Source organism: Magnolia sinica, chromosome 9, assembly GCF_029962835.1.
Source record: "Magnolia sinica isolate HGM2019 chromosome 9, MsV1, whole genome shotgun sequence".
Taxonomy (NCBI): domain Eukaryota; kingdom Viridiplantae; phylum Streptophyta; class Magnoliopsida; order Magnoliales; family Magnoliaceae; genus Magnolia; species Magnolia sinica.
The window spans coordinates 72,354,628-72,381,447 of NC_080581.1; the positions used below are offsets into that span (position 1 = coordinate 72,354,628).

The following is a 26,820-nucleotide window of genomic DNA, read 5'->3' on the forward strand; positions in this document are numbered from 1 at the left end:
TAAGCGTCTTTATATTGAGAATTTTATCTAAGACATTATTGTAAAAGGTCTTTTCTGAGGCTGTAAAAGAGAAAGATGGGTGTGTGAAGCCCTAAAGCCATTATTTTGAAAAAAAGCTTTGTGTTTTTTCTTCTTCATGTGATTTGAAGAATAGTCCATGTGATTTGGAGCCTGCGTGTGGTCTAATTCCATTCCCCATTCAACGGAGGTGCGAGGCTTCCATCTATCATCTTCCTTCTCTCTTTCTTTCTATTAAAAAGAGGTATTTTTTCAAAAACTTCATCTCTCTTCTTCCCTTCCTATTCAAGACCATCCAAATCATCTTTTTCTTTCACTTTTCATTAGCCAACTTCAATCCCAACCGAAATCAACCATTGAGGAGCCAAAAACCCTAGCCAACGACCCCCACGTGCAAGCCCCTAGGTTGACCGTATGGACAACCGCTCAATCCTTTGATTTCCCCTTGTTTGCTCCATCAAAACCCCTTGATTCCCAATCCATAACCCTACCCTAAACCCTAGATCCCCAATTTCCTATTTTTCCCAATTTCTAAAAACCATAATTCCAAAATCCCCAATTCCCCTGAACCCTAATTTTTCAAATTTCATATTTCTCCCTTCCTAACCCTAATCATAAAACCTATAAATCTGTCCCTTGAGTGTGGAATGTGCCTATGCTAAATTGAAGTTTTATCTTTCCATCGGGGCTAATTTTAATTAATTTATGTGATTTCTTAGCATATGGGCATGTGATTTAGGTTAAATTTGATTTTATTTTCTATCGTTTATTCTTAATTACTTGGTAGGTTAACATCTTTTGTTAATTGAATTACTTTATGGACTCTTTCATAATCTCCACATTGCATGCTAGCATTAAAATCATGTGTCCTGTATCAAATTTGGTATCAAAAATTTGAAACACTAGAAAAATGTGAGCAAAGGAAAAAAAACAATGAAAATTTTAGGAAAAAAATAAAAACAAATAAACAAATTAAACCTGTATTTAGTTAATCACAGAAGTTTAAATACACATTGAGAGAAACTATACATTTATCGAACTGTATTAGGTTATTAACAAATTTAAAACTAAATCCATAGTAATTAGCCAACATATGAAATTGGAAGCAGTCCAAGTTGTAGATACACAACTTAAGACAGACTAACATGATTACATTATTACATAATGTACAGGCAAGTTAATTGAAATATATAGTATTTGTACACCCGTGGAGTTGTCATGCCAATCAATACCAAAGGGAGTTCTGTGCCGGCTGAAACTATTCTGACTCAGTCCATATTGGTCCCTACTCGGTCCAACACTTCCTGATTCAGTCCGTATCGTGTCAAATTGTCCCGATTCGATCTGACTTGTCTCAATCCAAAATGAGTCGGGACTGGGTCCCTGATTTTAAAGTACAGGTTGCTTGAATTGGACCAGTTCCTGCGGAAATTTATACCACTTGCACAATACTGAATTATACCAGAAGATATCTAGAGCCATGTGTCTGTGATCTTTGGGGCATTTCCCAACAACAATGAGGTTGATTAGATCATAGCTCTAGATCAACAAGCCATGGGTGCCTTCTGCATGGACTTGGTGCCCCAGGACACACTCTTTTTGGAAGGGTAATGGCACATTTCTTTGTTACTACCTTTTGTGCTTCTGGTAACTTTTTAGGTGTCATATATAAAGCATAACTCTGGCCTCCCATGTATATTTTGTGAATCTTGGTGAAAAACTTGGGCAGAATGTTTGACTTATTCCATTTTTATAGGAGACTTGGTGATTTTACTTCGGCAGACTCTTCTCTTGCTTTTCTGGAAAACTTAACCAGTTTGTCCATTCTGTAAGTTTTACATACCCCAACTTCTTCATTGGAGGTCAAAATCATCATTTTTCTCTCATCAATTCCATGGTTTCTAATTCTAGAAGTATATTCACTAGCCATATCATGTCATGCTTGCAGATCTTTGAGAAACAGTCAAGTTGCTGGCCAACTTCTAGAAGCACTTGGAGACTTTCCTAAGCTGAAATTCTTGTAAGCTTTTGTAATATATCAGATGCTCTTACCAAGCAAGAATACATGCTGAGTTGTCTTTAGTACTCTTTCAACTTGTTTAAACTGGTAATGTGAAACCAAAGTACATGCAGCTATGGATTTGGCAAATTTTCTGTGATTGTGATTTTTTCGTGGATCATTGCATTACAATCAACATGAAAGCCGATGCACAGGGCTATGGTGGTAAAAGCCAACATGTGATGATGATTTCCTTGTGCAAGTAGGGATGGTCATTGAAGTGTATGATAGAAGTGTCGGTCCACAAGGCCAAAATAAGTCAAATGGGGTGGGGTCCCATGTGCAAGTGGTGGTTGAGCAAAAAGGAGGGCTAAAATCATGCAAGGAAGCCCATAAAAAAAAAAGGCAACAAGCCAATACTTAGGAAATCTAGGCTATCCAGTGGCACTGACAAGCTTTTACATACATGTGGCCAGCTTTTCAGCCTTTCAGGGCCTTAACTAATATTTGGGGGGTTTGTGGTTAGGGCTGACCAGAAGCAAAAGAGAAGAAATGGCTAGGGCTTTTGTGTTGTTCACTATGCCCCACACCTCATATCATTTGCATTTGTATGATATATGGTACACCAGCAGTGTATAAACAACTATGCACACGCTAAAAAAGAAGATATATTTGACTTGTACATGCACACACTCACACATACATACATACATATGTACATACATACATACATACACACACACATACATGCATACATACATATATATTCACACACACACACAAAAAAAACATATATATTCTCAATACTCCCCCTTAAGGTGGAGCATAGATGTCAATCATGCCCAACTTGTCTACAAGACAACATAAGATATTCTGACCAAGAGATTTAGTGAACATATCAGCCAGTTGCTCTCTTGAACTAATAAATGCAATTGCAATTTCTTTAGGAACCACCTTTTCATGAATGAAGTGACAATCTATCTCAATATGTTTCGTGCGCTCATGAATCACAGGATTGCTAGCAATATGAATAATAGCTTGATTATCACAGTGCAGAGGAATAGGGTCAGAATAAAGTAGCCAAGCTCTTGTAGCAAGGTCTGGACCCTCATAACTTCACACATTGCAAGCGCCATTGCCCTGTATTCAGCCTTTGTAGTGGACCAACTACTGAATGCTTTTACTCTTCTAGGTGATTCAATTGCCACCCACAAAGGTGCAATGGCCAAATATAGACCTCCGATCATGAAGGGTACCCACACAATCTATATTGAAGTAACTAGAGATGTGAAGATGACCATGTCACCGAAATCATAAGCCTTTACTAGGAGCCAATTTTATACAATGGAGGATTTGATGTAAGGTAGCGAGATGTGTTATGCGAGGAGCATGCATAAACTGGCTTACTACACCTACTACTTATTACAGATCAAGCTGGATAGTAGTCAGGTAAATGAGAAGGCCAACCAAACGATGATACATGCCATGTTCTGATAGAATGTTGCCACCATCAATACCAAGTTTCTGAGCAACATCCATAGGACAACAAGATGATATCCAAGCATTCCAGTTTCAGACAAGAAGTCGAGACCATGTATTTCCACTGTGATAGAACAATTCCAAACTTGGATTTAGTCACCTCAATGCCAAGGAAGTAGTGAATAATACCCACATCTTTTATTGCAAATTGCGTTTAAAGAAAGGATTTGAGGTCAACAATGCCTGTAACATCATCACCAGCTAAAGGCAATGTCATCTACATTGACTAGCAAAATCGATAATCCTAGTGGTACGTCGACACATGAACAGAGTGATTTGAATGGTTGTGAATGTTAGTCAAAATTTAAAAATGCTTGGTTAAACTTTGTTAAACTAGGCTCGAGAAGACTGCTTAAGAATATAGATAGCCTTCTTGAGGCAACATACCTGATGTGAGCCTATAATGACCTGAAAATTTTCATGCACATGTAAGTGCACGAGTATTCATCCGCACTTGTATTTTTAGCAAATAAATTTTTATTGAATTTAGAGTAAAGATACTAGATGTGTGTATGTTTACACACACTTTTACGCACTTATACACCGTAATAATTATCATGCCCTCCTATATCTTAGTGTACTCGACCGTTCATTAAACTAACCATTGAAATAACTATTTATCATTAGATTAAGCTATTGATCGTCCACTTTGCTTTTGGACCACATGATCATAGTAAACCAACCATGAGATCATCATATCTGTTCATATACTAATGCAGGGGCATTTTCACACCAGGCTTGAGTGGGGTAGCTCGTCGGATGTGGGGAGATACTCGGGGTGGGTGACCCATGCGATTTGGGGCCTCACGGGGGAGGTCTCGTGTTCGAGACTCCTCACTAGGGGTGATTAATGCGGGGGCATTTCACACCGGGCTCGAGTGGGGTAGCCCGTGGGATGCGGGGACACACTCGGGGTTGGCGGCCCATGTGATTTGGGGCCCACAAGCCCATGAGGGGGGTTCGGCCGAGGTCTTAACCCATGATATGTGGGGCCTGGGCTATGAGATAAAGGGATTAATTCGCCATACTCTAACAGTTCGAGCTTTTAAAGCAAGCGGTTAATTGTCCTGCATTATATACACTTCCGTTTGAGATTCTGATTCGTTTATCTTATTCGTCACCTATGTATGTGCTTAACCTACCATTGAAATCTCGATCTAAGGGCCCTACATACGTGTACACATTACCTTGGAAATCTAAGGGTGTGGTCACCATACATTTGGACTCTGCTTAAAAACCCATTTATACATGTCCAATAATCTGGTAAAAATTTAACCAAAGGGCGCTTAGATTATTTGGGCCATACATCCTTAATCTCCACTCCTAGATCATAATATCTGACTGTTTATCAAAAAATTTTCATCATATCCACATGATGGCCACCCAAAAATCAAACAAAAATCATAATAACGATCCTTATATTTTTCCTGACGAATCTACCAGATTTCTTTTACATCATACATTGGTTCGACCTGTTTCCTGAGCCCACAAGCCTTGAACCACTTTTGGTGACAATCTTATAATTTCTGAAAGGGAGAGAAACCATACATGCATCCATATGTACATGCCCATAGATCACCCCATCTCTCACAATCGGGTATCCATCCACATAACCGATCGTACAATGACCTCTCTACCTATCAAAGTACCCGGCGGACCACTTTATTTCAATTTAAAAACTCATCCCAACCGTTTATTGCATATATGCATCGTAGCCATCAAACAGTCCATCCAAACGAAACTTTAACGCTCCATCTTGTAGTTACCCATCGACTTTATCGGTTTAATTTCCATGGGGGACCGCACACACAACATCGGAAAAGAGCATAATTTAGAGGAAAATTTTAGGCTTGGGATGACATCATCTTCGGATAGATGACGTCATAAGGGGTTGTTTAAACACCAATTTTGATTGTCTGATTGAGCGATCTGAACCCTCCATCATCGAGACCACGAAGGCAACACCATAGTCAACGGTACGCATTATCCAACACACGGCCCATGTGTGTGTACTCATCACATGAAGAAGCCTAAAACACCATGCGAATTCCATTTTCAGCCCAACACGGCAATGCCATTTCAACGTTATATGTATATAATTAAATAAAAAAAGAAAAATAGTGAGAGAGAGAGAGAGAGAGAGAGAGAGAGACTTGAAGATTTGAGTTTTTTAGGATTTTTCTTTGCCATGTGTGTGATCCACCTTAACTGAATTTCCTCCACACTACTTCAAGTTCTTGATTCGTGTTTTTATTCAATTTTAAGATTCTTTCCTTCTTGCCCTTTTAAATTCTGAATTCGTTGATCCTAGTAAGGTATTTTTCTTGCCTCTCCTGAGTTGGATTTTTGACATACATTTAGTTAACCTGTTTGATTTGGAGTCAGCCCTTGTGATTTTTACATAGTCCCTTTTTGCTTTGGGTTTAGCCCTTCTGTTTTAAGCAATAGTCATTTTCTTATTCCCTTTTGACTCGGGGGCTTTCCTTGACTACACTTACTTTGATTCCTAACGCCTGGGTTTAATCATTTCATTATTAGCTTCCTTTGATATTAAATCTTTTGTTGATTATCTGGAATTATGAATTTTGTCGTGGTCTTTCTTGAATTCATCTTGCTATTAGTGCATTGATTCATGCACCTTATTTGTCAATCACGCAAGTCCATGTGTCATGTAGTCGGTTGAGCCCTTGGAAGCTGAAGATTGAAGACACAAGTCAAGTGGAGCATCAAAGAGCAAAAGAATGAATGGATGAGGTGTCTCGGTGACCCTAACCCTTGACCTAAAACAGCCTAAACCTCCAGACGATCTTAACCATAATAGGTAAAACTTTTATAGGTTATCCCTTGAGCCATAGAAGCCTAAATTGACCACCCTTAGATTGACTTTAGAGGTCCTGAGTTGCTAGAATAATTGCACAAATTCAGCAACCTTCCGTCCCATCGAACACTCGTTTGGTCCCACCGAAATTAGTTAGAACAGGATAGTAAGCTCAACCTTGAATTTCATCCTAATTCGGCTGTGGCTGAAAAACCTTCAGCTGGACTCGGTGCCACCAACAGTGAATTCGGTCCGACTGAAAATGACAAAAAATGGTCTGCAAGCCTTCTTGAAAAACAGTATATTTCGGCTCCAGTTGGATAAACCTTTGGCTAGATTTGGTGCGACTGAAGGAACCAAAAGTTCTTCAACAACATTTGTGGTTTTTCCACAGGCTAATTCGGTGTGACCAAAGCCAACTTTGGTCGGACCGAAGACTAGCCGTCATAGATCCGTTGGAGCCTTTTTGTTATGATATTGCATTCGAATATTTGGAAAAGTGATGAATTTTGGCATTTTAGAGACCTTATTACATCCGAAGCTTTACCAAACCTCGTAGGCTTTTTATATTGAGATCCATGCTCTCTTCATAGTGATTATTCACTCTAATGAGTATTCCAAGCTCCTCTACAAGAAGATCATGATCTCAAGCCTTCTCTAGAGTTTAAACACCATTTCTATTGGTAAATCCTAGTGTTAACAACCTTTAGAGTGTCTATCTAGTAGAATCCCCTAGGAATTCAACTTCCCATTAGTTGTAGGAGATTCTACCCACCTTCCATCACCTTAGTCACCTCGAAAGAGCACCATATGCAATGTGTTTTGATCTTATAGTTGAAGCCTTGGAAAGGCATCAACATCATGATTGGGGGATCAAAGGGGAGTTGATTGAAGTGCGGGAGAGTGTCGATCAAGTAACCCAAGACGACGCATAACGGGGCTCAATTCGACAAGTGTCATAAAGTGGTTCCATGTACACTCCTTATGTATGATTGAGTGTAATTTGATTTCTAAACTCAACTAGGTTCTTGTGTAGGACCTAAATTAAAGTCCTTGTGTAGGCCGCTGGACATGGGTGTGTACCTGTTAGTCTCCGAGGGAGCCTTCGGCGGGAGTGTACGCCTACAGGTTCTTGTGTAGGACCAGGGTTCATGGCGAGCCTACAGAAAACCACGTAAAGTCCCTTGCGGGAGCTGGTCCTTGTGTAGGATTGTAAAGGTTAGAGGTGAACTTAATTTAAAACCTTCGATAATAAAATCCGGTACATTCATGGGTTGAGTGCATCTGTCGTGAGTGGAGTAGGGAAATCGAACCACTATACATGCTCGTGTTTGGGATTGTTTTTGAGGACTTGTTTTATTATGCTTATGTGATGAATGTTTAATTATATGTATGCATGATTAAATGAATGCTATGAGTTGATATGTAGCACATCCCATACACACATATACACCATCATTTATAGACTAGTTGCTTAATTGCCACATTCTTTATAGTTTATGTGATTGGATCCTCTAATGGCTTGGAAGCCTTAGAGTTAATTGCCTTAGTTTGATTTGCATATTAGTTTAAGTAGGTAATTGTGTTTAAAAGGCGTAATTTTTATTTGGTGCTAATCAGTGTTCGAAATATCGATACTATCGGCCGATATTATCGTTATTGCACCCCTGCGAGACGAAATCCTCGCGATAACTCCCGGAAGATACCCAAAAACCCAAAATCCAGATATCGGCCGATATATCGTCGATATGCCACAACCGACCATAAAAAGGTTGTGTATATGTGAAGAACAAAAAAAGAAGAAGAAGAAGAAGAGAAATCAGAGAGTACCTGTATGCTGCAACGAAGATCGGTGATCGGAGGTGGGCCATTCGATAGCAATTTCCCTCTTTCTTCGCTGATTGGAGAGCGTTTGTGGGAATTTTTCCGAGATTCCGGTGAGAAATCAGGCCGGACTGAGGAAACCTTGCCGCGAATGTCGCTTCGTTCGTGAAGGAGAGGGGCGCGGATGGGTTTAATGGAAATCGGGACGCGTACTGAGTTACTCAGTACACTCTCATCGTATTGAGTAAACTCTGTTGGGCCCACTGTAAATTCATGTGGTTTATCCACACCGTCCATACGTTTTTCCAGATCATTTTAGGGGTTGAGCCCAAAACTGAAGTATATCAAAAGCTCAAGTAGACCATACCCAAGGAAACAGTGGAAGTATTGATTTCCACCGTTGAAAGATTTCTAAGGCCCCGGGTGATGTTTATATGTCATCCAAACTGTTCATAAGATCACGCAAACATGGATGAATGGAAAACACAAATATCATCTTGATCTAAAGCTTCTGTGGGCCCTGAGAACTTTTTAATGGTAGACTTCAATTCACACTATTTCAGGTGGTGTCGTCCACTTAAAATTTCGATATGATTAAATTTTGGTTTAAAGCCCTAAAATTATATTATAAAGCTGATGTACGGAGTTGATACAGTTCATGAATGACGGTGGGCCCCACAGAGTTTACTCAGTACGCTGAGTTACTCCGTACGTAATCCGCTTCGTGATAATCCGATCGGTGCGCGGTGCGTTACTCAGTACGCTCTTATGGTACTCATTAAACTCACTTGGGCCCACCTTTAATGTATGTGGTTTATCCACGCCGTCCACCCGTTTTTACTGATCATTTTAGGTGTTGTGCCCAAACTTAAACGATATCCACAACTCAAGTGGACCACATTACAGGAAATAGTGTTGAATGAGCGTTGACCATTAAAAACGTTTTGGGAGCCATAAAAGCTTTGGATCAACCTGATATTTATTTCTTCCCTTCATCTGGGTCTTTAGGACCCAACCAACAGATGATGTCAAATAAACAGTACAGTGGGCCTTAGGAGGATTTTAATGGTGGATATCCAATCATTATTGTTTTCATGTGGTGTGGTCCACCTACGATTTACATCCCTATAATTTTTTGTATCAATCCCTAAAATGATCCGTAAAAATGGATGAATGGAATGGATGAAACAAATACATTATGGTGGGGCCCACAGAGCACCGACCACTAGCATTAAAGCAACTGACATTTAATGCTTTGTGCATTTTAATGCAACCAAGCTTATTATTTGGTGTGGTCCACTTGAGCATTGGATCTGCCTCATTTTTGTGCTCATGCCTTAAAATAATATGAGAAAAGGGATTGACGGCTTGGATGTACAGATACATCACAGTGGGCCCGCCCACAGAACTGCCCGTTTGGAGCTAGGGACGGGCGGGGGTAGTACGCAATTTGCGTCCGGACGCGGAAGATATTGATAGGTTTCGTAGCCAGACTGGCTACTGAAGTGACAAACGAAGTTTGTGGGGCGCACCATGATGTATGTCTTGTATCTACACCGTCCATACATTTGGCTATATCATTTTAAGGCATGATGCAAAGAATCAGTCGGATCCAAATCTGGAGTGGACCCCACCACAGAAAACAGTGGGGAGAGGGACGCCTACTGTTGAAACCTTCCTAAGGTCCACTATGATGTTTATCTGAGATCCAACCTGTTTATAAGTTAAGACAGACATGAAAGAAGGGAAAAAACAAATTTTAGCTTGATTGAAAACTTTTGTGGCCCTTAGAAATTTTTAATGGTGGCCGTCCCTCTCTCCACTGTTTTCTGTGGTGGGGCCCACTCGAGCTTTGGATTTGACTCCTTTTTCTCATGGCCTAAAATGATATCTCCAAATGGATGGACGGTGTGGATACAACACACATCATGGTGGGCCCTATAGAACTTGGTGACCTCACTTCAGGGTCCACCATGTCATTTATTTTCCATCTGACATGCTGTAAATGTAAAATCCACCGTTCATCCGGTGATTCGTACATGCAAAAGCTGCCTGATTGAAAAACTATGGTAGGCCACACCAATGGGAGGAATGTAAAACTGCTTCCAAATTGAGATGGAGATGATGATTACGAGGCACCACGCAACTCTATGCGGGTCTAGACCACAACTAGTTCCCATCATTGATATATATATTTCTCAAATTTTACTTCTTCAGTTCTTCTTTTGCTTTTCAATGAATTGGTTGTGTTTTCATACATGACTATGATATATTTATAAATATCATGCATCCAATTTAAATATAATTGCATTAGTTCAGTTAAACATCGCATAGCTTAGGACCCTATACAAAGGAAACTTATTATGTGCATATTTTTTTTGAGATGTTATGATTTAAAAGTGTGTATTTTAACAATCCCCAGAGTTTCATTAAAAATTTCAACCATTTCCTCAATGTTTCCCCATGTTTCCCAAAAAGTGCGATAAATTATGCGATACAAACGATATATCTCGTGCGATAACCGATACGTATCTGTATCCCAAGGGTGCAATACGTAGTGCGATACTGATATTTCGAACATTGGTGCTAATCAACCCCCAGGATAGCCATTATTCCTTAGCTCTTCCAAGCTTCTGTGCATATCCTGTGGGCCCTCTACGTGCAATTTCACTTGCGTATTTGTGCCTTGTGTATTTTCTTGGATCATGGATGTATTCATACATGTGTATCATTCTTTTGCATTGTTAGTTCCTCTTTGAAATCGTGAATGAGTAGGGTTTATTCGTTAAGGTTGTTTATTCACGTAATCAACATGCACCACGATCATGTAGTGCTTGAAACTTGATTTTCTTGGTTGCATCATTATCATGAAATGTTTTGAATTTGGTTTGCTTGGTCATATCATAATCGTGGAATACGTGGAATTTATTTTGGTGAATTGGAAATTGAAATTGTGGATGTTTGGAATTGGTTTTGGTTGGACGATGGATCGGTGAGCATGTAAGGATTGTCGCTTCACTGGACCGGTTAGGTGAGCATGTAAGGATTGCAAAAGGTTCGTAACGTCTAGAGACATGCGAGATCTTGTCGCTCCGTTGGATCGGTGAGCATGTTAGGATTGGTTATCTACTTGCATGTAGGGATTGCCCCATCGCTGGACCGGTTAGGTGAGCATATATGGATTGGAAATGGTTCCTAACATCAGAGTTGTGCGTGATCTTGAAAAAGTGATAAATTGAATGTAAGTACACGCCTTGTTGATTGGTGAGCATGTCAGGATTGCAAAAGGTTCATACTCTTATAGCCATATGAGTTTGTGGAAAAGTGGTTAAATTGAATTTGAATGTGATGGAATATACAGTTGCATGTATTATTTCATTCATGACGTTCATACTCTTATAGCCATATGAGTTTGTGGAAAAGTGGTTAAATTGAATTTGAATGTGATGGAATATACAGTTGCATATATTATTTCATTCATGACGTTATGGCGTCATGGTTCATTCATGACAGTTATGCATAAATTTCATTTATGACATTATTCCGTTAAGATCCCAATTAATTCCTATCTATCATTGAGCCATTTTGTATGGTACATCTCTTGGAATTCAACTGTGGTGGATATGATCTCACTGAGCTTCTAACTATAACTTGTTCAGGTTCAGTAATAATGTAATATCCTCAAAATTTTGGCGCACGTGTGGGTACACGGGTGCACATTCACATGTGTAGGTTTAACTTTTCGGTCTTGTTGTGCACACACGTGCACACATAACGACACATCATGAGCTATTTATTACACTGCACTTGATTAACCCTAAATCCAACCAGTGGAAATACTCCTCATTAGTAGATGAATCTATCCAACCATCGATTTCTGTCTTAGACAATCACATCATTAGGAAATTGAGTATGAACACAACAAAGATGATTTCATCCAATCATCCACAACACTGATTTTCTTATCTTGCCCCTAGTGTGTCAATAAGTGTTCTACACCATCAAAGTCAAATTCCAACAGCTTGAAACTCATTAAAGGCCAATAAGTTTTCTATAGTGTATGTGTATATACTGTACACTATCCCTCAAAAACCTATTTCAGAAGGTCCGATCGTGATGAAAATTTAGACAATGTGTGATCTGCCCAATTGGACCATACATCTTCAATTGCATGACCCAACTCACAAGATCCACCGTCTATCGGCTTTCGCATCATATCCGTTGGATGATCTATCCAAAAGTACCATCGATTTGTCTCCTTCATTTCTGTCATGTGCCCTTCGTGTTATGGAATTGTCTGTTAGCAAACTCACCCAGTCATGTAATTGTAACACGACCTTCTTTCTTATCTTATGTTTATTTCAGGAGCTGAAGACTAGACAAAAGGTTGGGGGTTGCCATGATTTTGATGGACTCCACTTTTTTTATTCCTTGGATGATGTTAAGTCTTTCTGAATTTCAATCCACATGTGGCGACAATTCAAACACGCATCATGTCGTGTACTGGCATCGTAGATTAGGATATATTCCGCTTCTTAGCCTGAAGTTACTTCTTCCTTTGTTTACTCCTAACAAGTTGAGCAACATTCAGTGTCAACATATCAACTTTTATAGTACTGTCGGAACTCTTATCCAATCAGTTTGAACAAAAAGTTGGTGCACTTAGATGTTCTTGGTTGAGTCTGCGTTCTGATACAAATACTTGGTTTCTTTCATTAACGATTGTTCTCATGCAATGTAGATCTATCTTATGAAATCTAGAGACGAAGATTTCTGTCTTTAAGATCTTTTATGAGTTGTTTTTCTTTTTTGGGGATGGGGGAGGAGCATATTGCATTTATTCTTTGGACTTATTGGACCATGCTACTGAGTCTCCAAGTACTTGTCCACGTACTTCCCAACAAAAGGGTGTGGCAGAGAGGAAAACCCATAATCTCCTTGAGGTAGCTTGTGCTTTTCTTATACATATGAATGTCCCCATGTCGTTTGGTTTACGCAGTCCTTACAGCTTCTTATTCAATAGATCGTATATGCGCTCTTTCGATTCTTGGGTGTGAAGGCTCTTGTTCAATTTCTGCAACGAGATAAACCTATGTTTTGTATACCTACTAAGGTGTTTGGCTATGTCTGTTTTGTTCATATTTGATGCAGGGATGAACGTGATGAGGTCAATCATCATCTTCCTCAAGGGGATAACTGCTCTGAATCCACGGAGCTTCTCTGGACTCCTCATAGAGACTTTTTGAATCCACTAGGAAAAAGCAAGGAAAATAGAAAATAAATTCTATAAAATTCGTAATTTGATTGATGAATGAAATAAAGGAGTTCACAGACCTTTAAATAGGGATATGAAGCCATGGGAGAAGTTTCAGAATCAAACTACAACTAAAGCTCCTAGAATTCGCAACCTATTATTTATAGACGTTCGTGATGTCTACTAGTGCACATGGTTTTCAGCCAAAAATAGTAAGTGTCCTATTTGGCCGAATCACAATGTTCTTCTAATTATTCTAAGCACTTTTCATGTTGGGCACAACTCTTGAAGCCTAATGGATGAAGAGTTATACTCAAAGTAAAACTTACCATAAATAGCAAAAACGAAAATAAAACGGGATTTCGACCGTCGATCTGGTGGTATTTCACAAATTTGGCGTGGGCAACCCCGTGTAGCGGTGTTGGGTGGTTAAAGTAGCTCGTCCTTTCCTAAAATCATATATGCTACGCCGAATAACTCATTCCGGATTGTGAGATACGCCCGATTTAAGGTCCTGACGGTCTGGATCACTTCTGCTTGCGATAGGGCCTCATCTGATCCATCTTGGCCATGAAACTGTTCGCGGCCTACTCTACATTAGTCCCCTCCACTTCAAAAGAACTCGTCCTCGAGTTCTTGTCCTGCTTTGGTTCATGATACTCGGTTAGGTCCGCGACGTTGAAAGTCCGTGAGATTGCTATGTCATCTAGAAGATCAACAACGTAAGCATTATCATTGATCTTTCGGATGATCAGTACCGGTCTAATCTTCTTATTCTTCAATTTGTTGTACGTCCCAGTCGGAGATCTCTCTTTGCGTAGATGGACCATAACATTGTCGCCTACCTCGAACACCTTTTGTCGCCAATGCTTGTCTGCTTGCTCCTTGTACTTCTCGTTCGAGGCATGTAGTTTGGTTTGCACCTCCGCATGAATGCCCATGATCCTGTCTGCCATATGTTTTGCTGTAGCGCTCATGCCTGGGAGCTTGGACAGAGGGACTAAGTCAAGTGTGTGGCGATGCACTCAACCATAAATAAGCTGGAATGGGGACTTCCCTGTCGAGCGGTTCACTATGTTTTTTGAATGCAAACTCCGCTTGAGACAAGGCCAAATCCCACTGTTTCAGTTTTTTACCTGAAATACATCGAAGGAGGTTTCCCAACGTGCGATTCACAACTTCAGTCTGCTCATCAGTTTGTGGGTGGTAGGTGCTGCCGAATTGAAGTCGTGAATCGAATCGAGTCCACAAAGTCAGTCAAAAGTGACTAATGAACTTCTTGTCATGGTTAGAAGTAATAGTCTTGGGAATCCTGTGTAGCCGCACGACCTTTCTGAAGAATAGATTCGCTACGTGTGTTGCATTGAGGGCTTGTTTGGTTTTCTGGCTCAAGTGTAATTACCTTGTAAATGAGTAATCATTATTTGCCAAGGTAATTACCTACATCTTTCCCAATGCTGACTTGACCAGTTACTTTTTAAGCACTTAAAATCGAGGAATTTGTAAAATAAATATGGGGCCCAACCTAATGTGTGTGGCTTATCCACACCGCCCATTCATTATGCCAAATGAATTTAAGGCATGAGCCCAAAAATTAGGCAAATCCAAAGGTCAAGTGGACCACACCACACGAAATTATATGAATTGAATGCCTACCATTAAAAACTTGTTGAGGCCCTTAGAAATTTTAGATCCTGCTTATATTTATATTTTTCTCTTATCTATGTCCATGTGACCCTATGAACGGGTTAGATGGTGAATAAACCTCAATGTGGGCCCAGTAAAAGAATCAACTTTCAATGGTGGACAAATTAAGTCCATTGTTTCCTTTCATGTGGGCCAATTGAACATTAGATCTTCCTAATTTTTTCAGATCAAGCCTCAAAATATTCTAATAAAATAGATGGATGACACAGATATATTATATACATTATGGTGGGGCCCACGGATTTAAGTCAACATTTTTGGACCGGTTTTCTAGGTGAGATTACTCGCTCATTTCCAAATAATTGAAAAAAATGTAATAATTACTTCTTTACATCGATTTACTTGGATTATGGAAAACTAAACAGGCCTTGAGAGTCTTCTTGCATGGGATAAAGTGTACCATCTTGGAAAAAAGATCTACTTCCACGATCACCGAATCCATGGCTCGTGGTGTTTATGGGAGACTAAGCACGAAGTCCATAGATAAATCCTTCCAAGGGCCGTCAGGCATAGGTAACGGGGTGTAGAGGCCCATATTCTGAGATTGCCCCTTGAAGGTCTGGCAAACATGAAAACGTTGCACTGCTTTTCCCATATCACGTACCAATTGTGGCTAGTAATACCGCTCATCCACAAAAGCTCGTGTCTTGTCTCACCCAAGGTGTTCACCAAGGCTACCTCCATGTAGCTCCTGAATAATCTGCTCCCTCAGAGAACTTTGGAGGATGCACAATCGATTCCCTTTGAAGAGAAAACCGTCCTGTATATGTAGGTCATTGGGTTGACCTTCCTGACACTTCATCTAAGAATCCTTCAATCTTCGTCCTTGGCATACAGCTCCTTGAGACAGTCGAAACCCACCACCTCATTGCTCATTGTAACAAGTAGTTATGCACGACGGCTAAGTGTATTAGCTACCTTATTTTGCTGCCTTGACTTGTGCTTCAGAACGAACGTGAATTCGTACAAAAACGCAACCCATCTCGCATGCATACGATTCACGTTAGTCTGACTATTAATAAACTTTAATGCTTGATGATTAGTGTACAGAGCAAACTCTCTTTGAATCAGGTAATTCCGCCAATGTTGCAGTGCCTGAACAACTGCGTACAACTCAAGCTCATATGTCGACCACTTCTTTCGGGCTTCGTTGAGCTTCTTGCTGTAGAAGGCTACCTGCTGCCTTCCTATGTAATACTCCTCAAATTCTGACATATAAAGTGTAACACTCAACCTCAAACAACTTGTCGAAATTACGAAGAACCAAGACTGGTGTCGTGGACAACCGATGCTCGATCTCATGAGAGCTTCTGTCAACCTCATTGGTTCACTGAAACGGTCCTTTTTTATGCAATCTATAATAGGTGTGACTATCATGTTAAAATTCCGCATGAATCGACGACAAAAGGTTGTTAACTCGTGGAAACTCCTCACTTCATGAATGTTTGTCAGGATCGGCTATTCACTAATGGCTCGCACCTTTTCATCATCCACGTGGATGCCCGTGGACGTCACAACAAATCCTAGGAACAACAGGCTGTCCGTTAAAAAGCTATACTTCTTCAAGTTAAGGTACAACTTGTTAACTTGTTGGACCTGCATCACTTGTCTGAGATGTTCCCTATGCTTTGTCTCATCCTGTCTATATATTAGGATGTCATCAAAATATACTACCACAAATCGGCCAGTGAACGGTTTTAGCACTTGATTAATCAAATGCATAAAAGAGCTTGGTGTGTTCGATAGACCGAAGGGCATGACCAGCCACTCATACAACTCGTCCTTGGTCTTAATTGCCGTTTTCCACTTATCACCGGGTTAGATACAAATTTGATGGTACCCGCTCCTCGGATTTAGTTTATAGAACACCTTGACCCCTTTTAGCATATCGAGCATGTCGTCCAACCGCGGTATTAGGAACTGATATTTGATGGTAATTTTGTTGATTGCTCGGCTGTCGACACACATGCACTAGCTCCCAATTATTCTTTTTTTTTTGGCGTTAATAACGTTGGTACAACACATGGGCTCATGCTCTGTCTCAAAAGACCCTTCCGGATCAATTCATCCACCTGCCCCTGAAGTATCTCCTACTCCTTCAGACTCATCCGATAATGAGGGCGGTTGGGTAGGCTAGTCCCAGGGACAAGGTATATGTGATGTTGGATGTCCCTCATGGGAGGCAATCCATCGGGTAAATCTTTAGGTCAGACTTCTTTGAATTCATTTAGCAATAGCCTTAAACTTGGAGGAATATTTGAGGGCTCCGATTCCTCGCCCTTCACCACTATGGTGAATACCTTGCCCGTTTCCTTGGATTCCTCCATGAAATCCTGAATGGTCAGGAAGAAACTCCCCTCCACTTTAGAAGCTTTAGGGTGGTTCTAAGGTGCCATAGGGGCAAGGATTATTTTTTGACTATCCTTGACGAAGATGTAAACATTGTATTGTCCTCGGTGGGTCGCATCACGGTACGACTGCCATGGTTGACCGAATAACATATGGCATGCTTCCATGTTGACCATGTCATAAAGTATTTGATCCTTATAAGTTTTGCCAATTGAAAATGAGACAGTGCATTGTTCAGTTACCTTGGTCTCATTCACCTTTTTTATCTAGCCAATTGAGTACGGGGAAGGATGCTTTGTTGTTGGTAGCTGCAACGTGTCCACCATCACTCTTGAGATGATGTTCTCGCTACTGCTATTGTATATGATTACATCACAGACCTTGTTGTTGCACTACGTACGGAATATAATGTCGATGTGGATGTAATTCCTTCCGTGGGGTATATAGTAATCGCCTCACAACTAGAGATTCACCACGATCTTCGCCTGTCCATTCATCGCCATCTGCTCCTTCCTCAGTGGTTTGTTCATGTTCATCAAAGCTAGGGTCTTCTTCTGCGGCCTCACCTTCAGTGCCCCCTTCGCTTATGGTCAAGTGTGTTGCAGGACGTTAATGACAGGTGTTTGATAAGTGGCCTGGTTGGCCACAGTGGTAATAATTGTTTGATCTGGTCGAGTGTAAGGATTTGGAATCCTACCCGGGCCCGCTATTGTGGGTGCTACACGTTGAGGCTTAGATGAGCCGCTCCCTGTATCACGGTTTGCGGTTGCAGGGGGTTGAGGATGTTCTCCTACTGGTTTTTTTCCCTGTGCCAGCACTAGATCCTGCAAGGGACTCGTCATGAGGGGTCGAGTTGAAGGATAAGTCCGAGCAGGAACCCTTGCAAGTTGCGTTTTTGCCCTACCTGCCAATTGAACCACTTCATCCACGGTCCCGACTGGGTGCATCTGAACTTGGTATTGAATCGTCGATCGTAACCCACTTATAAATCTTGCTACCTTTTGTGATTCGGTTTCTGATAGATCGTTTCGTGTTGCCAATTGCTGGAATTCTTCAATGTAGTCGGTGACGGTTCGATTCCCCTGTCAGCAGTTTTGGTATTGCTGGAAGCTTGGAATAATACCTGCTCGTAATCATTTGGGAGGAATTGTGATCGAAGAAGGCGTCTCATTCGTGGCCATGATGATATGGGCGCTTTGTTTTGTCGAGTACTTGAGAGTTATAATTGCTCCCACCATGCAGAAGCACCGGATTTTAATTTAAACGCTACTAATTTCACCTTTTTATGTTCTGGCACGTCTATGTAATCAAAATATCTTTTTACTTCGGCTAGCCAGTGGAGGGAATCTTCTATGCGTACTAAACTGTTAAAACTAGGAAGTTCAGCTTTACCTCGATAGTCTCTTTCAGCACGATGTAGATGATCGCCTCCATGGATTGGTCATCGGGCAAAGCCTTCATTAAGGTCCTCGTTGCTAGAGCTCGAATCATTTGGTGTAGCCTTACGATTTACCACTGATAGTGCTTTATGGAAATCGGGGTTGTGTCGTACAACAACCAAATGCGGTGGAGCATCGCCTAGGGCTCGGGGTAGAAGTAACGCATCCGCAAGACGGTCGAGGGTTGCCTGCAGCCCTTGAATGGTCAACTCACTTTCCTGGTGGAAAGCTTCTATTCTTTTCGAAAGATAACGAATCCCTGGATCACCATCCACAGGATTTTGGTTCATACCTTCGTTGCTTGCCATCAGCCCGAGCGGAATCCTCGCTCTAATATCAATTGACGCAAGGATGAACGTGATGAGGTCGTTCACCGTCTTCCTCAAGGGGATTACTACTCCGAATCCACGGAGCTTCTCTGGACTCCTCACAGAGACTTCTTGAATCCACGAGATAAAAGCAAGGAAAATAGAAAATAAATTCTATAAAATTCATTATTTGATTGATGAATGAAATAAACGAGTTCACAACCCTTTCAATAGGGATATTAAGCCATGAGAGAAGTTTTGGAATCAAACTACAACTAAAACTCCTAGATTTCACAACTTACTATAAATAGTAAACTTATTATTTATAGACGGTCGTGATGTCTACTAGTGCGCATGGTTTTTGGCCAAAAATTGTAAGTGTCCTATTTGGACGAATCACGACGTTCTCCTAATTATTCTAAGCACTTATCATGTTGGGCGCAACTCCTAAAGCCCAATGGATGAAGAGTTATACTCAAACTAAAACTTCCTATAAATAGTAAAAACAAAAATAAAACGGGAATTCGATTGTCAATTTGGTGGTATTGCGCAAATTCAGCGTGGGCAACCCAGTGTAGTGGGGTTGGGTGGCTAAAGTAGCTCGTCCTTCCCCAAAATAATATACGGTAAGCAGAATAACTCATTCCAGATTGCGAGATACGCCCGATTTAAGGTCCTGACGGTCCAGATCACTTTCGCATGCGATCGGGCCTCTTTTGATCCATCTTGGCCATGAAACTGTTTGTGACCTGCTCTACATCAATATTCCAAACATTCATTGAAGTGAATTGGATGCTGAAGCAGTCAAGTGTATCTTTCTCGGCTATTCAAGCTCTTTGAAGGTTACAAATGCTACCTGCTTGGTTTGCATGAAAAACAATTTATTTCAATGGATGGTATTTTCTTTGATAACACTTCATTTTATCTCAAGGAGCAGGTCTTTCAAGGTCCCTTCCAATACAGGGGGAGTCTTCCACCACTCACAATGTACCTCTTCCTTTCTCCTTCTTAATAATCTGTTAGTGAATCTCAGCCCCTGCTCGCTCTTCCAATCACTTTACAACAAAAGTAGGTTGAAATTAAGCAAACATATGTTTGTAGAAAAGACAAGGACATTGCCTCGTCATAACCTTCAGTCTGATGTTCTATATCCAGGCATGAGCTCTTAGGTTCCTAACACTGTTTGGAAAATGATCTTCATATTGCTTTGCATGAAGGATGACATGACTATACATCTCATCCGATTTCAAATTTTATTTCCTATAAACCTCTCTCCTTCATGGCAGGCTTTTCTGTCCTCTATTTCTGCTATTTCAGTTCCTTCACAAGTTAGTCAGGTCTTATCTCATCCCATGTGGAGAGATGCTATTCTTGATGTTTTTTTTTTCCCTCTATTTTATTGATCAAGAACGCTGCAATGGCCAAAAGAATTACATCTCAGTCCTAGAAATAAAATCCAGATCCCAATTGTCACAAACATTTGAGATCGAAGCCCATTCCATTACATTCAATTTAGCTATTCTGAAGACCTCCAAGCTTCCTCGTAGTGATTGCAAAAACATTGGTTTTCCACTCCTCCCATAATGCCCAAATGCCGGCCAATAAAGCCAGCCTCCAAAACCTCCTTCCTTTCTTTCCAACCCTGCCCCCATGCCACGAGAGTAGAAGTCCCTCAATTGACTTTGGCATCACCCACACCACCCCAATGATGTCAGGCAATGAATAAAGAGATGGTCTACCAATTACTCATTCCACATACAAAGCAAGCATATGTTGGTAATCGTCATTCTCCTCTTCCGAAGATTTCAATTGTGAGAACCTTGTTCCAGCCCACCAGCCAAGGCACATTGCAACCTTGGAGGACCCCCCGTAGGACCACAGAAAAAAGGTTCGCGCTACTTCCTTTCTTGAAGTAAGCCCCTATGAGCAACATGTAAAAGGATTGGACTGAGAAATGCCCAGACTAATCTGTGAGCCATACCAATGCATCCATAGCCGTCAAAGAGGGAGCAAACATGCTGTAGGATGTAAATGGACCTTTACCTTGAAGTATAGACCTGATGATGCAGTAGAAAGATTCAAAGCTTGGTTGGTGGCACTGGGGTTTACTCAAACACAGGGTGTCGACTTTCATGAAACATTTGCTCTCTTTTCGTGTTCTTCTTTTTCCCATAGTAAACAACTCGTGGCCTCTTAATCAATTTGATGTCAAAAATGCGTTTCTCCATAGTGATTGAAAGAAGTGTATCTCAACCTTCCTCTTGGGTTTCATTAAAACAATCTCCCCATGCTTGATTTCAATACTTTAGTGCGGTTATGCTAAGTCTTGGGATAGTCCTAGTCATGTAGATCATACTCGTGTTTTTTTCGACGGGGCACTAGAATCGCAATTGCCATTGTTTTTGTTGTGACATTGTTATTACTTGGGATGATTTGGAGATAATTTAGCAATCGAAACAGTTCCTTGGTCAAGAGTTTGATATCTAAGATCTTGGTCCCCAACGATATTTCTTGGAATTGAGCTCGCTAGATCTGAATAGAACAGAATTGTCTATTGGCAGAAAAATATTTTGGACTTATTACGTAATGTTGGTAAGCTGGGAGCTCATCCGAGTGCTACTGTAATTGAATAGAATCATCGCCTTCAGTTAGATAAGTGGTGATCTGCTGCTAGATGTGTGCTTGCATCAGCTAGTGATCAGTAAACTTTTATACTTAATCACCAGACCTGACATCTCATATGCGGTCAGCGTTGTTAGTCAGCTTATGCATGTTTCTCATTCTAGTCAGTTTAATGCTGTGTATTCTGAGATATTTAATCTCTTGGCAGAGGTATTCTCTATTCCAAGCATGGCAACTTGGTTGTTGAGGCATATATAGTGCTGATTGGGCTGGTTCTCAGATGATAGAGATCTACTACATGTTACTGTACATTGGTTTGGGGCAAACTTGTTACATGGAAAAGTGAAAAGAAACCTGTTGTTTTCTAGTGCTGAAGCAAAAATATCGTGCTATGGCTCATGGTGTTTGTGAGATTCTTTGGTTGAAATCCTTGCTGACAGAGTTGGGTGTTCATGTTCCTCTTTTGATGATACTTTATTGTGATTCCTTGGCACCAATTCATCTCTTCCAACCCGGTATATCATGAACGTGAGAAGCACATTGAAGTTGATTGTCATTTTATTCGAGAGAAAGTGTCCACAAGGGAGGTTCACTTGTCTTATAAAAATCTGAAGATCAACTTGGTGATTTTTTAACCGAAGGAATTGGTCCTAATCATCTTTAGCGGAGTTGTAACAAGCTGGGTATGCTGGATATTTATGCTCCAACTTGAGGGGGAGTATTGTATAGTGTAGTTATGTGTACTCATGCATATACCATTTTCTGTGAGGTGCTAGACCTAATCTCTCCCCCGATCTTTTCTCCTCCTTCCCCACTTCATCTCTCTTTCTACTAATCCCAATCCACTCATTAGGTGGGTTGAAACTGTACATTGAAGTTGGATAATGTATCCTGCTTGATCACTGGACTGTCCTAGTTCTCCAACCAATTGATCTTTATGGAATGGGTGTGGCTCATCTTATGCACAAAGAGCATGCACTAAACAAGCGACACACTGGTTTGAAAGAAAGCTTTCAATATTGGTATTCGAGGATGTACCAGTTACGCCAAAAAATTATTTGATGCTGGGCATATACGATCTCATCAGACCTACATATCAGTATGAGACCTTAGCGGTTTGAGTTTTTTGACCAAAAAAATATATATAAAAAAAAGGAAAAAATTGGAAACACTAGATCTGTGTTTTTGTTATGCATTCAATGGTGTCTCAGACCATTCTTTCGTAAGAACACTGTCTGTCAGATTTACTTGCAGTATATTGACTTTTCAAGTCTTAAACGTCTAATTTTCTGTTACAGCATTTAACAATGATAAACTTTTAATTTCTAATGATTCTTATCAAAATACAAGACCATGACAGAGAAGCTAGGGGACAATTGGATCTAGTCTTTATAATCAGGTTTTGCTTTAACTTTATCAATGTTGTTTGGTTGTTTATCTTGCTTTGCATTTTTTGGTTCTTTTTTTTTTTGAATTCCCTGCATGCATTGGATGCAACCTTAGTGACCGACTAACTAAAAATGACCTTATTTCGTCTTGGTTAAAGCAACCATGTGTTTCTTTACTCTCCATTTTTTCTTGTTTCAACCATAGTGATTGACTTGTTAAAAATTACCTTATTTCGTGTTGGTTAAAACAACCATGTGTTTCTTTACTCTTCATTTCTTTCTTGTTTCAACCTTAGTGATTGACTTGATGACCTTATTTCGTCTTGGTTAAAACAACCATGTGTTTCTTTACCCTCCATTTCTTTCTTGTTTCGAAAGGAAGATGATTTATTTTCTTCAATAATTTGTTGTATAGTAATGGTCAAAACAAGCTCTGAGTATTTAAGTTGATTTTATTTTCCTATGACAGAGACTTGAGCTTCAACAAGTTGACAGGTCAGATCCCGAGCTCATTCCAGAACTTCAAGTCTTTGGGATTTTTGTAAGTTATTCTACTTCTGCATTAGTTCTCTCCCCCAAATAGAATATCGTATTATATATCATAGTTGTAGGAAGCTTGTACCTAAGGCATTGCATGTGCTACCTCTCTTGATCATGCATCCTAGGCTCACATTTTCTTTGGAAGGAATAAGAGAAATGCTGTGGATCCCACCCAAAGCCAAGAAAGAAGTGAAGGAAAAGAGTGAAAGAGAGATTAAAGGAAGCGAGGAGTGGGGAAACCAAAAGAAGAGATTTTTTCTTTCCTTTGGGAGGGAGGACCTGTATGGATGTGTTGAAATGAAACTGTGGAGACATGTCCCTGGAAATGCTTTTTTTTTTTTTTTTATGAAAGATCCAGGGAAACATTGTATTTCTTGTGTTTGTGAGTCCAAGGAAATGTCACATTTTTTGAAAAATGGATTTTTATCATAATGAAAGAATCTTCTTCATATTTCCATTTTAAATCCCAATACATTGATTTCCATATCCATATTAGGAAATTCTCTGGGCTCAAACATTGAAGTTCTCATGTGCCAATGTGCCACTGTCCATCTTTAAGTGCCTGAAATGTGCCAAGGTGCGCATGTGCCACTTCCCAACATCAAGTGCTCCTATTGTTCGAAATATTGATACTATCGGCCGATATATCAGCTGATATTATTGGTATCGCGGTCCAGCGATACGAAACCCTTCGAAAGAGACTAAAAAAAATTGGAAAATTTTATAGAATAATTTGTATCGATCGATATATCGATAAATATTACATAATATTGCCAAATATTGTTCGATATTGCTAAATATCGTTCAGTGTTGCTAAATATCGTGCGATATCAACGATACTATCACTTTTATCGAGATTTTATTTGTTTTTTTTAAAGAAATTTGGCTGTACAACACTTGCCCATTCACGGGGCTACTGTAGCCAACTACCAAATTCGTTGATGAAAGGGTCGGGATGTCGAGACAACATCATTATCTGAAAAAAATGGAAAAAAGAAAAGAAAAGAAAAAAGAGAAACTTTCAACAAGTGAATTTCGGTACCTGTAGAGGAGATCACCCTAATCGGAAGCTGCATTTGGTGGACCATTCGAATTGAAGTGTTGTTCGTAGGTTAGTGCAAACAGAAAAAGAGAAACTTTCAACAGGTGGATTTCGGTACCTGTAGAGGAGATCACCCTAATCGGAAGCTGCATTTGGTGGACCATTCGAATTGAAGCGTCATTTGTAGGTTAGTGCAAACGAAATCTCCGATTTGGGCGAAATCCATCGAAATCTGTCAAAATTTAGAGAAATCTGAATATTTGGGCAAAATCCGGAGAAATCTTTGGCGAAATCCGAAGAAATCCTCTGCCAAATGATAGATTTGGGAGAGATTTTAGGGTTCCGGAAGGCTGAAACCCTCTCTGCTTCGAAAAAAAGGCCCCCGAGCCCTTTTTACAGGAAGCGGATGGGATGGTGTACTGCACACCATTGAACTGGATGGTGTGTTGATGTCACCAAGTTCTGTGGGTCCCATTATGAGGTATGTGTTATATCCAAACCGTTTGTCTATTTGGCGAGCTCGTCATAAGGCTTGAGCCAAAAAATAAGACAGATCCAAAGATCAAGTGGACCACACTGCAAAAAGCAGTGGGAGATTGAACATCTACCATTGAAACCCTTTTGGGGGTCACAGAAGTTTTGGATGGATATGATATTTGTTTTTCCTCTTCATCCAGGTCTGTGTGACCTCATGAACAGATTGGATGGAAAATAAACGTTATGGTGGGCCTTATGAATGTTTTAATGGTGAGAATCATTGTCCACCCTGTTATTTGTGGTGTGGTCCACTTGAGCTTTGGATATGACTCATTTTTGGGCTCATGATCTAAAATGATCTCTCCAAATGGATGAACGATGTGGATATAATAAATACATTATTGTGGGGCCCATGTAACTTTGATCTCCTTTGAACTGTTTGTACAACTCAAGCTTGAGGAGCGTTAACGCTCGTCTTTGCATGACACGTACCCACACCAGCCAGGTCGCTGGTGTGTGGTACACTAGCCAATCTACACCGTCTATCCATTTTGATAGGTCATTTTAGGGCATGAGGCCAAAAAGGAGGCAAATGTAAGGCTCAAGTGTACCACATCAGAGGAAACTGTGGTGGCAATGATGTCCACCATTGAAACTTCTTAGAGCCCACCGTGATGTTTATTTGCCATCCAATCCGTTCATAAGCTTTGACAAACCTGGATGGGAAAACATAAATTCATTTGATCCAAAAATTTTGTAGCCCCCGAAAAGTTTAATGGTGGTCATTCAACGACCACTAATTTGTGTTGAGTGGTCCACCTCAGATTTGGGTCTGCCTTATTTTTTGGCCCATGCCCTAAAATGATCTGTTAAAATGAATTGACAGTGTTGATACACCATCTTATGTCGAGGTAGCCCCATGATTAGGGTCCCATCCAAGTCATTGGTTGCTTAGATTTGACCAAACAAATTGCATACGCGAGTAAACTTTTAGGGCCCACCTTGATGAATGTGTTATATATCCATGCCTTCTATTTGTTTGGACTGCTTATTTTATGGCATGGTCCCAAAAATGAAACAAATACAATTTTCAAGTGGACCACACTACAAGAAACAATGGTCATTGATCCCCTACCATTGAAAACTTCCTAGGGTCCACTGTGACCATCGAACCTAGTGAAAAGTTCACATAAACTTGGATGGAAGGAAAAAGAAAATATCGGCTTGATCTAAAAAAAATTTTGGCCCACAAAATTTTTAATGGTCAATAGCCACTATTTCATGTGGAGTTGTCCACATCTACCTGAAATTTGTATCTGCCTCATTTTTTAGACTAACCCCTAAAATCAGGTTGCAAAACAGATGGACGATGCGGATATACCATGCATGCATCGAGGTGGGCCCTTTTGTTTTCGACAGTAACATCAATTGATCAAAGCCTTGATTAGAACCTTTCGTGGCTCCAAGAAGCTTTCGACGATAGCATCAATTCCAAT

At 40.3% G+C, this 26,820-nt stretch overlaps 1 protein-coding gene across 3 annotated transcripts in view; it reads left to right on the forward strand.

The window, feature by feature from the left end:
* LOC131255654 (probable LRR receptor-like serine/threonine-protein kinase At1g56130) overlaps positions 1-26,820 on the forward strand; it is a 72,156-nt gene that overhangs the window by 15,871 nt on the left and 29,465 nt on the right. For 2 of the 3 annotated variants that reach the window (XM_058256440.1, XM_058256437.1), the window contains exons 10-12: positions 1,775-1,846; positions 1,967-2,038; positions 23,735-23,806. In XM_058256440.1, the coding sequence (XP_058112423.1) occupies positions 1,775-1,846; positions 1,967-2,038; positions 23,735-23,806 (216 nt within the window). The remainder of the gene's footprint in view (positions 1-1,774; positions 1,847-1,966; positions 2,039-23,734; positions 23,807-26,820) is intronic. The other variant, XM_058256438.1, reaches the window with a different exon arrangement.